The sequence below is a fragment of the Ictalurus furcatus genome, chromosome 2 (genome assembly GCF_023375685.1).
Source record: "Ictalurus furcatus strain D&B chromosome 2, Billie_1.0, whole genome shotgun sequence".
Lineage (NCBI taxonomy): Eukaryota > Metazoa > Chordata > Actinopteri > Siluriformes > Ictaluridae > Ictalurus > Ictalurus furcatus.
This window is the reverse complement of record NC_071256.1, coordinates 25,548,903-25,563,389: the sequence shown is the minus strand read 5'-3', so window position 1 is coordinate 25,563,389 and position 14,487 is coordinate 25,548,903. Positions and strand designations below refer to the sequence as shown.

At 41.9% G+C, this 14,487-nt stretch overlaps 1 protein-coding gene across 4 annotated transcripts in view; it reads right to left on the bottom strand.

The window, feature by feature from the left end:
* Nucleotides 1–13,660, bottom strand: part of plppr2a (phospholipid phosphatase related 2a) — a 47,014-nt gene extending 33,354 nt beyond the window's left edge. For 2 of the 4 annotated variants that reach the window (XM_053610783.1, XM_053610805.1), the window contains exons 1-2: nt 13,144–13,660; nt 10,006–10,133 (exon numbers count right to left, since the gene is read on the bottom strand). In XM_053610783.1, coding sequence (XP_053466758.1) covers nt 10,006–10,074 — 69 coding nt within the window. In that variant the 5' untranslated portion in view covers nt 10,075–10,133; nt 13,144–13,660. Of the gene's footprint in view, nt 1–6,673; nt 6,725–10,005; nt 10,885–13,143 lie in introns of those variants that run through there. The other 2 variants (XM_053610791.1, XM_053610799.1) reach the window with 2 other exon arrangements.
* Nucleotides 13,661–14,487: the final 827 nt, after the last annotated feature.

Below are 14,487 nucleotides of genomic sequence, written 5' to 3'. Positions count from 1 at the left end.
GACACACGGCCCACTGTGGTTCGCCCTCACTCCTCCCGCACAATTAGGGCTGGACACCATGGTGCACATGTGGCCAAGGTCACATCTGTACGCTTTTCCCCGATCGCTCTGCTCCCACAAGTTCTAGCGAGAGTTTGCCAAGACAGTCTATATCTGCTGCTAGTAGCACCTTATTGGCCAGCTCCAATAGGTTTCTCAGAGATAATATCCCTGCTAGATGGCACTCCTTGGGAGATTATCATTTGCAGGGATCCACTGTAGACCCAGTGAACTGCGCAATAGCTACAGTCCTGGAGTTCTTACAAGAATGTTTCTCAGCGGGTTGGGCTACTTCTACAATCAGGGTTTACATGGCCACCTGTTGATGGAGCCTCTGTGGGGCAACATCCTCTAACTTCGAGGTTTATGCGTGGTGTCAGGTGGCTGAAGCCCATCTGCAGGCTGCGCATACCTTCCTGGGACCTTTCTGTGGTCTGTCAGGGACCCCATTTGAACCCTTAGAGTCAGCCTCTGAGAAGCTTCTGACTCTAAAGGTAGCTCTTCTGCTGGCCCTGACATCTCTCCAGTGAGTACGAGATCTACAAGCTCTCTCTGTTGCCCCTTCCTGCCTTGACTTTGCTCCTGGATTAGCCAAGGTCTTCCTGTATCCTATGCCGGATTATGTTCCTAAGGTGCCTAAATCAGCTGCCCACCCTGTGGTGTTGCAGGCTTTCTGCCCTCCTCCATTCCCCACACCGGATGAGATAGAAGAGAGGTGAATGATCTAGAATAGAGGAAAAGGAGTTGGTGATGATTAAAAAAAAATTATGATGCGTTGTAGACAAAAAGTGTCCAATTTTGATGGATTGTTGAAGTTCCAGTGTTTTGTTGTACAGCTGGCTTTTATTCAGCCTTCAGAGAACTTCTTTCAGCTGCTTTAAGCTTGTATTGTAAGACAGTGTGTCAGTCAAATACCAGACATACAGTGGTGCTTGAAAGTTTATGAACCCTTTAGAATTTTCTATATATCTGCATAAATATGACCTAAAACATTTTCACACAAGTCCTAAAAAATGATAAAGGGAATCCAATTAGACAAAAATTACTGAGACAAAAATATTATACTTGGTCATTTATTTATTGATCCAATATTACATCTGTGAGTGGCAAAAGTATGTGAACCTCTAAGAGTAGCAGACTAATTTGAAGGTGAAATAAGAGTCAGGTGTTTTCAATCAATGGTATGACAATCAGGTGTGAATGAGCACCCTGGTTTATTTAAAGAACAGGGATCTATCAAAGTCTGAGCTTCACTACTCATGTTTGTGGAAGTGTATCATGGCATGAACAAAGGAGATTTCTGAGGACCTCAGAAAAAGATTTGTTGATGCTCCTCAAGCTAGAAAAGGTTACAAAACCATCCCTAAAGGGTTTGGATTCCACCAATCCACAGTCAGACAGACTGTATACAAATGGAAGAAATTCAAGACCATTGTTACCCTCCCCAGGAGGTCAATCAACAAAGATCACTCAAAGAGCAAGACATTTAATAGTCCACAAGGTCACAAAGGAGCCAGGGTAACTTCTAAGCAACAAAAGGCCTCTGTCACATTAGCTAATGGTAATGTTCATGAGTCCACCATCAGGAGAACACTGAACAACAATGGTGTGCATGGCAGGGTTGCAAGGAGAAAGCCACTGCTCTCCAAAAAGAACCTTGCTGCCCATCTGAAGTTTACTAAAGCTCGTGTGGACAAGCCAGAAGGCTGTTGGAAAAATATTTTGTGGATTTTGTGGAGACCAAAATTCTATTTTGGTCTCTTCTAGCCTAACACTGGACTTCTGTATGCATTTCCACCTCTTTTGCTCATTCTACCCACATTGCACATAATTCAGTAGTTAAACCAGAGTTCTTCTCATTTCCCCGAAATGGCCAGCAAGACCCTGGCTCTCACTGTTACTGTCACTAGTGATTGGAACACCCTGACGATGTCCTCCATGGACAAACATATTGTCTCAGATAAGAAGAGAAGTGTGGTATCCCTAGCCAGACTATCTGAGTCTGTCGGATTGGCCCCTTGGAGCAGTGAACAGCTTGATTACTGCAATGTAGCAGTCCAGAAAATTATCCCGAATGCTAGTGCCCCCTAGTACAAGGGCCTTATACGTTATCAGGTGAGAACTGGTCTGGAAATGGTGTGTGCCCTGCCAATCAGACCCAGCACACTGCCCAGTGCCTAAAGTGATGGAATTTTTGCATGGACTACTGGATAATGGCAAGTCACTGTCTATGCTGAAGGTGGCACCCATTTCAGCCCATCACAACATAGTGATCACATAGGATCTTATTTGTCCCAGCATTTGGGATTTGTATCAGCATTTCTGTCATGGTCCAGGCCAGAGCCACTGTGTATGTCCCTGCATTTCCCTGTTTTTCCCCTTCTCCATATTTCCAGGTATCAGGCCCAGCCCCACCTTGCCTTCCCCGTGGCTCTCCTGCTCTGCACTCAGCTCTCACGCTGCCAAACCGAGTTTGAGCCCAGCTCAACCCCGCTCTCCCTGTGACATATCGGCTGTGCACTCAACTCTCACGCAGTGGATCCGAGTTTGAATTCTGATGCCGACTACACATTATCACACTTCTTTCCCCACACACCCCAGCTTCCTTCAATAAATCCTGTTTAACTTCAGTCTTTGTCCTTGTTCTGCATTTGGGTCCCCTCGTATCTGTGTTCATCATAACCAAACAATCTGGCCTAGCAGAACCAGCTCCCTTGCAGTCAGCCCTATCCCATCAGGGCACCCTCCTGGATCAGCATGAACTACAGCTCTGCACACTCACTGAGAACCACCAGGCCATGATGGACCAGCTCGGGCTCCTCACCCACTCCTCAGTCCAGACACCCCCTGGCCCCAGCTAAGTCACCCTGCCCCAATGGTCCAGTCTGCCACCTCTCTCAGTCTATCACAGCATGATGCCTATGTCCCAGACCATGAGCCCTATGCAGATGGCCTAGGGGGATGAAGGTCCTTCCTCCTTCAGTGTTCCCTCGTGTTTGCTCAGCACCCTAACACCTATGCCATTGACAAAGCCAGGGTAGCCTACAACCCCAATTTCAAAAAAGTTGGGACAGTATGGAAAATGCAAAAAAAAAAATCAACCAAAACATTTGAAAATTCAATTCACTTCCTGTACTATATTGAAAACACATTATTAACAAATTATTTGATGTTTTAATTCATGAATTAAATTTATTTTTTGAAAATATACACATTTAAAATCTGATGACTGCAACACACTCCAAAAAAGTTGGGACACTTGACTGTTTCCCTCTGTGTAACATGACCTTGTCTTTTACTAACAGTTATCAAGCGTTTGGGCACTGAAGACACCATTTGGTTAAGTTTAGCAAGTGGAATTTTCCCCCATTCATCCACTATACATTTCCTCAGCTGTGCAACTGTACGGGGCCTTCAATGCTTTATTTTGCGCTTCATAATGCACCAAAAATTCTCAATCAGAGACAGGTCAGGACTGCAGGCACATTCAGAAGTGGTTTTTGGCTTTGACCTTTACGCCACGAGATTTGACACTTTGTACACTGTAGAAGGTGAAATGCCCAAAATCCTATCGCTTTATCTTTGGGGAATGTTGTTCTTAAAGATTATTTGCTGACGCATCTGTTGGCAGATTGGAGAGCCTTGACCCATCCTTGCTCTTGAAGGACTAGGCCTTTTTGGAAGTTCTTATATAATATGATTAGACGATTGCCTAACCTGTTTCACATCACCTTCTTATTTCAACTTGTCACATTGCTATTAGTCCTAAATTGCCTAAATTGTCCCAACTTTTTTGGAACGTGTTGCATGCATAAATTTCAAAATAAACATTTATCTTCAAAAAACTATGCAGTTGATTAGGTAAAACATCAAATACCTTGTCTTTATACATTTTTATTTAAATACAAGTCAAAGTACATTTACAAACCAGTCCTCTTTGTTTTTATTAGCATTTTCCATACTGTCCCAACTTTTGGGTGGTTGGGGGGGTTGTATATATTGTGGGGCTTCTTATTGGAGATGCCCTAGCCTGGGCCACTGCCATGTTGGATAGGCAGCCAACTCTGTGGTCCTCTCTTACTTCCTTCACCGCAGAACTTCAGAAGGTTTTTGACCACCCTGTCCAAGGGAAGGAAGCCACCAAGTGCCTGATTTCCCTCCGCCAGGGGCCTTGCAGTGTGGTGGAGTATTTGGTCAGGTTCCTGGGGTTCGTTATTGTGAGTGGGCAAGTGAGGGCTGATCCCGAGAAGATCTGGGCTGTCTTCTATTGGCCCACACCTACCACCCTGAAGTAGATTCAATGATTCCTGGGCTTTGCTAACTTTTACCACCGGTTTATTTGAGACTACAGTCCATTTCAGTCCTGGTATCCCTCACTAGGCTAACCTCCACCTCTACCCACATTGAGTGGACACCTGAGGCCAAATCCACCTTCACCAAACTCAAGGAGCTGATCACCTCAGCCCCTGTGTATATCCAGCCTGATCACAACAATTCATTGTAGAGGTGGACACCTCTGACTTCAGTGTGGGTGCAGTGCTCTCCCAATGATCCACCCTTGGCCAGAAACTTTCCCTGTGTCTTTTTTTGTCATTGCCTCTCCCCAGCAGAATGCAACTACATTGTGAGGAATCAGGAGTTGGTAGCCTAAGTTAGCCTTGGAGGCGTGGAGGCACTGGCTTGAGGGGGCTGAGCAGCCCTTCATCTTCTGGACTGACCATAAGAACTTGACGTACATCCAGACTACCAAGCGCCTCAACTGCCATCAGACATGCTGGGCCCTGTTATTCGGGCGGTTCAACTTCATGATCACCTGCCGTCCCAGTTCCAAAAACGCTAAGCATGATGCCTTCTCTCGCCTGTTCACCTCCAAAGAAGAGAACACCTCAGACCCCGACACCATCCTCCTTCCGGCCTGCATGGTGTAGGCAGTCACATAGGAGATTGAGTCCGTGGTCCAGAGAGCACAACTCAATCAAACCCGATCCAGGTAATAGGCCTCCTGGTCGCTTGTTCGTCCCCGACGCTGCGCATTCCCAGGTCCTCCAGTGGATTTACTGTTCCTGGTTCACCTGTCACCCTGGCTCCAGTCACACCGTAGGCCTGTTGAAACGGCACTTCTGGTGGCCTATGATGGATGCTGACACCTGAGCATTTCTCACTGCCTGCACCATATGCACTCATAATAAGGCCTCACACCACCCACCTGCTGGCCTACTATGATCCCTGCCTGTCCAGTCACCCTTGGTTACACATTACCAGTCTACCCCTTTCCCAAGGTAACTCTGTCATCCTCACCATACTAGACTGGTTCTCGAAAGCAATACACTTTGTGGCCCTTCCCAAGCTCCCTACCACCCAAGAAACTGCAGACCTCCTCATCAGCCATGTCTTCTGGCTGCACGGTATTCCCAAGTACATTGTCTCTGACCGCAGCCCTTAGATCATTTCCCAAGTCTGGAGATCATTCTGTAATGCTCATATCATTCTGTAATGCTCTTGCGGCCACAGTCAGTTTACCAGGAACTGGAAACAGTGTTGCGGTGTGTCACTGCCAGCAATCCCACCACCTGGAGCTTCCAGTTTGAGTATGCCCACAACTCCCTAACTAGTACAGTGACTGGCATGTCCCCCTTTGAGTGCTCCCAGGGCTGTCAGCCTCCCTTGTTCCCAGTCCAGGAAGACTACATCGCTGTCCTATCCGTACAGGCTCACCTGCATCGTTGCTGCATGGTATGAAGAGAGAGGCCTGTTCCGCCCTGCTCTGCTTCACCAAGCGCAACCGTCACCTGGCTGACCATCGTTGGGTTCCAGCTCCTAACTACCAGCCAGGCTAAAAGGTGTGGCTTGCAGCCAAAGACATCCCGCTCAAGACTGAGGCTAAGAAACTCTCCCCCATTATCTGGGCTCTTTCACCATTGAGAGCATTATGAATTCCACTGCCATCAAACTCATACTCCCCAGGTCCCTGCCCATCCATCCCACCTTTCATGTCTCCCATTTTCAGCCAGTTCACAATAGCCCTTTGACAGCACCTCCATCCACCATGCTCCCCCAAGAGCCCGAGATGTTAATCTGGAATTGACATAGCTGAAAATGGCCTTTTTTTTAACAACTGGGCATAGTTGATGTAGGGAAAATTAGCTTTTCCTTAGATTGAGCTCAAAATGGGGGAAATGTTCAAACTTAATATTTCAACAACTGATCAACTATTTGTCCACCGATGAGTTGAAGTTAATGTATCTTATTAAGTCTGGCTAGGATATTAATCCTGTGGCCACTGATAATAATATCCTGATGTTAAACATGAATTATGAGCACAGTAACAAGATTGGACAAGAAGAACTTAAGACAGTAAATGATAAATATAGACACTTGCTATTAAAATCAGACAAGACTTTATTAAACTACTCTAATATACAGAAACTAATCTAACAACACACACACACAGACGCACACACACAAAGGGGGTGAAAATAGTTTGACAGAGAATGAATAGCACCTTAGTTTTAACATTGTATGCTGTTCTTAGACCTCGACCTGAACAAATCATCGGCAATTAATTTAATTTTCACTCATTTTAGAAGGGCTCTATTAAATAGACCAGCTTCGACTGAGACCTGGAGGTGCTTACTTGCATTTCCGGTTGGTGGGAATTCGTCAGAGGTCTGGTTGCTTTTGAGTGGCATCTAGGAGGCCCAGTCAGAATGGTGAATGGAGTGGAGTCTCGTAGGTGTGGCAACAGTTCTTCTGGTTCTTTCACGACTGGTCTTAGGAAGCTTAGCTGTAACCACTTCACACATTTTTGCAGAGCTCTCTTGCAGATGTTAATTGAAGAGAGAACTCCTGAAGAGGTTGAGTGGAGAAGTCCTGGAAGATGGTGGTTGACGAAAACTCCTTAAGATGTGGGTTTGAAGAAGACTCTTGCAGCTGCTGTTGATGAGGACTCCCTGAAGATGTTGATTGGGGAGTACCTTTTTAAAAAGTGTTGGAAGAGAACTCATTGTTTTCATGGTGTCCAAGGGTTTTTAACTCTTCCTAGTTGGGCGGAACCCGAAAGGTTTTGCTCCAATAAACTTCACGTTGGAACTATGGTAGCGTCATGGCTATCATTATGTACTATAGTTAAAAAATAGAGGCCTCATGGTTACAATGAAGTAAAATTGTGGTAACCCTTGGGGAATTTTCCTAAGAAGCTAAAGAAGGTATACACATGAAGCATTTGTGTGGGACATAAATGCATAAAAGGCAGCTACATTGTACCATTCCATCTCTAAAACAAGCAAAGAAACAATTTCAATAGCAAATATATCAGGATAATAATTTCCCAGCTTGTTGTATGGAACTTTATATAATGTCATGACATTTTCAGTAGGTTTGAAAACATTTCTGAAATTATTTAGGTGTCTTCATGAAATGGTGTTGACATCAATGAGAGAATGGTATGATCTAGACGCTGTCAAATTCCATCCAGCAGCTCACTGGATAAAAACATTATGGTTGACACAGGCACTTTTGATTACATTAGTTGTGCACTAACCATCAATATCAGACCCAAACAGCCTAGACCAATCTAACATCTGGATAGGTTTGGGCACATCCATCTTATCATGTAACCAAATGGTGCATGAGTAAAATATTATCTGGATATGAATCTGGATAAAATAACGCCTTTACTACGTCTATGCCCCTAATAGCAAATTTCTGAAAGTTTTGTTGGACTAAACCTCTTTTTAAAATTTTCCAGCAACAAGAGCCACATTAGTTTGGCAAAAAGCAATCTGTCAATGACTGTCACTGCAACCACAACTGTCAAATCAGTTTGGCTTAAAGTATCTGACCAGCTGTCTCCTCTGCCTCCCATGTAAAGTCTAGTCAAAAACATGATGTACCCATAAGATTAATTATGTACTGATAATGCACTATTAGCATCACTATTATGATATCTGTAAAGAGTTTTCCAAAAGCCATTCAGGTACCCTGTATCCATATTGATTTTAGCAGGCACATAGTCCTCATGTAGCTCTCTCAACACAGTAGGAATATCATATCACATCCCCATCCAGTTTTATGAATCTGCAGCTCGCACATGAACTCCATTTCAAATTAATTTTCTAAATTAGCCATGTGTGCATATTGTAATTCTTAACAGTAATGTATACACCCAAAACAGGCAGCAGTCTTCGAAGAACAAGACTTCATCCAATCACTGGCTTTATTTCATGGATCTTGATCTGTATGCCTATGTTTTAAGACAAATGCTATGTCGGGGTTGCTTCATGGTTAAGGCTCTGTGCTGGTCATCAGAAGGTTATAGTTCGTATCCCAGAAGTGCCACCTTGTAAGTTTTTTTTAATTATCCTATACTGCTTAGCCTGTATGCTTAAATCCTGCCTCTGGAGGAAAATTTGATTAAATGCTCAGAAAATTAAATCTCAGCCTGCTCTTGGATTATTCTTGGTTGTAATCTATTGATTTTGGCTTTCATTTATTCAGGTATCTGGTAACTGTCTAGCACTCTGTTTTCTACATTCCAGGTAATGAAGCTCTTTTGCTGTAGGGATTAACTTGGGGAGACCTCATGAAAGGAGAAAATCTGACAAACAAGAAATACTGAAAACACACAGAAATAGATATTGAAAACTTGTTTGTAATCACATTTCCATGATTCCAATTCATATAATAACACAGAAGTTGTTTGCACACATGACCGAATATAGTGCTCCCCCACTTCCTACATCCCAATTTACCCTCTCGCTCTAATAAAAGGTGTGGGCTAGTGGCTGTTTTGTGTCTGTGTGTGTATTCAAGCATTTGTCCATACTAGTACATTTGACCCTAACCACATCTTCTGATTAAAATATATTGTGAAACACCTTAATGGTCTAACAACTGCACTCCAACTTGATCCTCAAAGCACAGAGTAAAAGAGGAGGCAGGGGAGATACAGTATGACACAACACATCTCGCTTCCCACAGTCACACTACATACTCACTGCCCTGAAATATGTACCAGAACTGCCTTCTGTACTTCTGGGAGTACATAACTACTGTAGTCAGTGGTTCAATTTTTAATCAAGATAGGACACACTGCTTTACACAAATAATTGGTAATTACAGTACATGAATGGCTCTTGTGAGTAAATAGAGTAAATATTGGAGCATTCAATCAGGCTGAAAAACAACCTGGGTTAAATGAACACTTCGTGTTTACTGGATAATAATAGAGTAGCCCCATTAATTGTTAATTCAAAGTACTTTGTAGTACTGGGTTTTCACAGTAGCTACACACAAATAATATACCATTTGATGATTACTAAATAACACAGGGATAAAATTAATACTGTCAGGTCATCCTTGGCCAGAGGTTCTGGAAAACTGCTTTCTCATTTAAACTGGATAACTGATGAGTCCCCCTTATACCTACTTAAACTTAACCAATATATTTTTATTTGTTTCATTCTTTCAAGATTTATTTCATTCATGTTCAGACAAATTTTTCAAAGCAACTTATAATTGAAAAAGAATACAAACAAAGCACAAGGGCCTTGCTCAAGGACCGAATACTGATTCTCTAGTCATCCTCAGATTTACACTCACATTGACACCACTCTTGTCACTTGTTACAGTAGTTCAAAATTTCAGATAGGTATTAGGATGTTGTGTAATTTGTAATTTAGGATGTTGTGTAAGTAATGATGACCAAATTAGTTAAATAAGGCTCTAAATTGTAGACATAGGAATCCAATTTATGGGAGTCTAAAGGCGATTTGTTAACATTCTTGTCCATTGACCCATGACCAAAAATACCTCTGTTGTGATTCTGAGAAACCAGCTTGAGTTAACAGTTCCTATTAAGTGTATTTCTGGCCATGGTGCCATTTTTCTTCCACAACAAGCAGTAAACACATTTGCTCCATCAGAGGTGTAAAAAAGTGATCTCCAGGTCCAAGGTTGCTGACTCACCTCCACAAACAGGAAGCATGGCACAATGGAGGTACTGCTCTTAACACCAGGCTTTTCCTCGGCTGCCATATTGAATCACTTTTACTCTTTCTCTGTACACCTTCTGCTTTCTCTCCTATGTTTCACACCTAATAGAGATAAAAGTAGTGTTAGCCTGAGACCAACACAACACATAATAAAAATATACAATATAAACATTGTATGGTCTATGAAGCATCGTTGCTAAATATGCCATGCCACTCGTCTGTCAAATGTGCTGGAATATCTCATGCAACATTCATTACATGAAAAATCTCTAGTGAAACAGTTATTGATTTGAATTTGTTATTGAAAGTGCCTGGCTGAACTGTAGAATGAAATCACTGAAACCTGCCTCATATTTATAGACTACCATTCCTTGGAATAGGAAAAGGTCTTATTATTTCTCTTAGTTATTTAAAAAAAAAAAACAAAAAAAAAACAACTATTTAATTTGATTAATGCCACTTGTTTTTTTTTCCCATCCAAAAAATGTCAGTAAAGAACTGGCAAATTAAACACCCACATTTAACAACACCAATGCCATGTATCAAGAAACTCTGGACTCCAGTTCCCATCAGCCACTGCACTGCACTAGCTGTCACATGACCACCTGCACCTGATTCACGTTTTGTTAATGAGCACGTGTGTGTGTGTGTGTGTGTGTGTGTGTGTGTATATATATATAGTCATTGTCTGCACTGTTTGCAGGTCTTTCGTTGTCTTAGACTCTTGTCGTTTATGTCTCGGTGTTTTGTTTCATGCCACAGTGTTATACCAAGTTGTCTTAGTGTCTTTGTTTCATAGTACGTTTGTTTAAATAAATGTCATTATCTGCACTTGCTTCTGCCTCAACCTCGATACGTGACAACCAAACTATTAACGCTAACTTCAGTTGGAAAATATTGTTGATATTAATATTGCAATATTAATTAATATTGCTGGCAAAAAAAAAAAATTATATTGTAATAAAAATTTACTAAATAAATAATGAACAAATTGTGATTAATTCAATGAACAAAAATGTTGCTATTGGACATCCTGCTATAAGCTGACGTTCCATTGATTTGCTTGCCTTTCTAGATGTTTCGAAATTGTGGGGAAGCATGCTCAGGGTTGCCCAAATTGGACTAGTTTAAAAATACTCTTCAGCTGCCAAGATCTTGTTTTATAGCAAATAATTTGAATTAAATCTAATAAATTAATGCAAACAACACTTACAAGGCATAGACTAAGTGCATACTGTGCTCATTGTGCTCATATGATGTACAGAACCATTTCTATTGTAAGATATATTGCAAAGACTGGGAAAGGGGGAATTATGGAGTGGATAACATGCTGAACTTATTTCTCATGAAAAGACTGAGAAAAAGAAGAAAAAATTGTCCAATGCCCATTATCCATTGTATGTATTTGTGTGGGATTTTTTAGGCTGGACATTTTGCTGAAACCTGGTAACCATGGTTAATGATATTAGTTCTTTGGCAAACACAACTGCTGAATCAAATATAGGTACATCTAGAGCTGATCAAAACAAGCTATTAAACGGTATGACGGATGATCGCTCTCAAGTGCCTATGATTGGATTACTTTAAAAATTCACAAGATCATGGCATAAGTCAAGTGTCATAGCTTCTTGACTTAATTTTGTTTGACACTATGTTGTTATTAATGTTATCCTGCCCCACCAAAATTTATGGTCAAAGCCCACTGTTGGATGAATTACAAACTTAACTGCTGAATGGCCATTTCTAGTACCAGGATGTTGACCAGTTGACCATGTTTCCTTCATTTCTAAACAAAAATCAGGTCAGTTCAAAGACTTTGGCCAATATGATTCATTTGTTCATGTACTCTATCCACACTTCAAAAGAATACAATGTGGTTAAGGTAAATAAAAAAGATGAAGCATTTGTACATGTTTCACTAAGTGGTAAACTGAGAATATTCACACAGTTCTCAGGTAACAAAATGCAAAAAAAAACAGTAGGACATTTATTGCACAGAAGGACCTTTTCAGTTGCATGAAATGTGGACAAATAAATGTGTAAAATCGATGGAGAGCTTGAGTTTGAGCAGCTGGTGATTTTATATATATATGTATATGTAATATATATATATATATATGTGTGTGTGTGTGTGTGTGTGTGTGTGTGTGTGTGTGCGCTCAGTTGTATTTCTTTTTTTTTTTTTTTACTTTTAGCCTGAGCAGAGTTGCCACTAATCTAATTGATAATTTCATCCATAAGGACCTACAACACAGAGAGCATGCTGCCACATTAACAAACCACATCACATTAACATCACTGCTAATAATGAATGGGGGAAAAATAAGACAAAAGACAGAGGGAAATAGGAGAGACACTTTAAAAAATGCTAAGTGTATGGTAATGGGCTAAAAAGTGAAAGAAAAAACTCATAATACCGTAAATACAGCTACTCTGCCATTACGTTATTATGATTATAGCTGGATATATGTTTTAACTCATACAGACGGGTATGTAGAATTACTTCAGTACTCAAGTAGTCCCTTTCATCTTCCTATCCTTTGATTAATACTTTTCATAATTCAATTTTTCTATTCCCTCTTTCTTTCAAAGATAATGTGCAGATGGAGCTTGTAATTTCCTTGGCTGCAGTCTCTGGATTGGATGATGTGTTGTCTGTTGTACTATTGCTTTCGCATTTGATTGGAGAATGCTGTGTCTCTCATAATGTTGTAAATTCACATTTATCAGGCAATCCCTAGCAACACACACACACACACACACACACACACACACACAGCTTACTACCTAAATTGATATTCCTATCTATTAATCTAGAATGAAAGTCACTGAGAAAAAAAGCGAGAGAGAGAAAAAAGTACATAAGATTTTGCCAAGCAGGGTAATTAGAACTGGCATATTGGGAATACTGTGCCCCGTCTCTCCATCTTTCTGTCTCTCTGTCTCTCCTTGTCTCCCGCTATTTCACTGATAGATGTGTAAATTATGCACACACATGAAAGCCAAGCACAGAACAATAGTAAGCAAACTGCTGCAGGATAGAGACAATGCATTATGCACAGATGCACATACAGACAAATGCACACATGCTTGCTCAGACAGCCCCCCTCACCTCATGCACACGGCTGCCGTGGTGATGGATTCCTATGCAGCAGCCATGGTGGAGGAGGGTCTCACGACTGATTCCAGCTCCGGCACACAAGCTTTCCTTGCTCTCCTCTTGCTCTTTTTTCTTCTTCTTTCTTTCCCTTGCTGCTCTCTTTCTCTGCTCTGCCCACGCAGGCTGGCTCTGAATGATGGGTGCTCAAGCACAAACACTCTTCTCTTGCTCAGTAGCGACATACACCCTTTTATGTAGCATACACGCTTGTCCTTCCCTAATGAGGCTGTTCAGTCAGCGACAAATGAACTGGGAACCCACGGGCTCTGCTGCAGCTCTCCAGCACAGCTGCAGAGAGGTGGGGAATGTGTGTGTTTGTGCATGTGTGTGTGTGTGAAAGTGAGAGGGGTGAGAAGCTGAGGGCAGGGCATGGGAGGATCTCATTTGTGTTTGAAGAAAGCACGCCCCCCTCTCCCTCCATCCATCCCTCCATCCACGTTCTCTGGGGATTCAAGTATGACCGCATTCGATGTAGTGAAAGTGGGTATATCAGTATTGAAATGAAGCTGGTCAGCTTTCATCAAGCCTGTGTTTTTGTGTGAGAGAGAAAGAGAAAATAGTGCAGATCAGTGTCTGGGAAACTGAAAAGCATGCATGAGCACATTTCAGATTTTTTGCTGGACCCCAAGCAGGGAAATTTAGGAGGTACATTTCTTCTCACTGACTGACTCACTGATTAAATGACTGAGTCCCATTGGTAAAATATGCATGTGCCCTTTATTGAAGAAAAATATACAAGTCAGCAGCTTTAGGTAATGTTCACATCAACCATCAGAAAGGGAAAAAATGTGATCTCAGTGATTTTGACCATGGCATGATTGCTGGGGCCAGATGGGCTGGTTTGCATATTTCTACTGCTGATCTCCTGGGATTTTCATGCACAAAAGTCTCTAGAGCTTTCTCAGAATGGTGCAATAAAGAAAAATCATCTAGAGAGCAGCTCATCTATGGACAGAAACGTCTTGTTGATAAGAGAGGTCAACGGAGAATGGACCGACTGGTTTGAGCTGACAGAAAGGTTACAGCAACTTAGATAACCACTCTGTACAACTGTGGTGAGCAGAAAAGCATCTCAGAATGTGCAACACATCAAACCATGAGATGGATGGGCTACAACAGCACAAGACCATGTTGGGTTCCAGTTCTGTCAGCCAAGAACAGAAAGCTGAGGCTGCAGTGGGAAAGGGCTCACCAAAACCGGACAGTTGAAGACTGGAAAGACGTAGCCTGGTCTGATGAATCTCGAATTCTGCACACAGATGGTAGGGTCAGAATTTGGTGCCAAATTGAATGCAT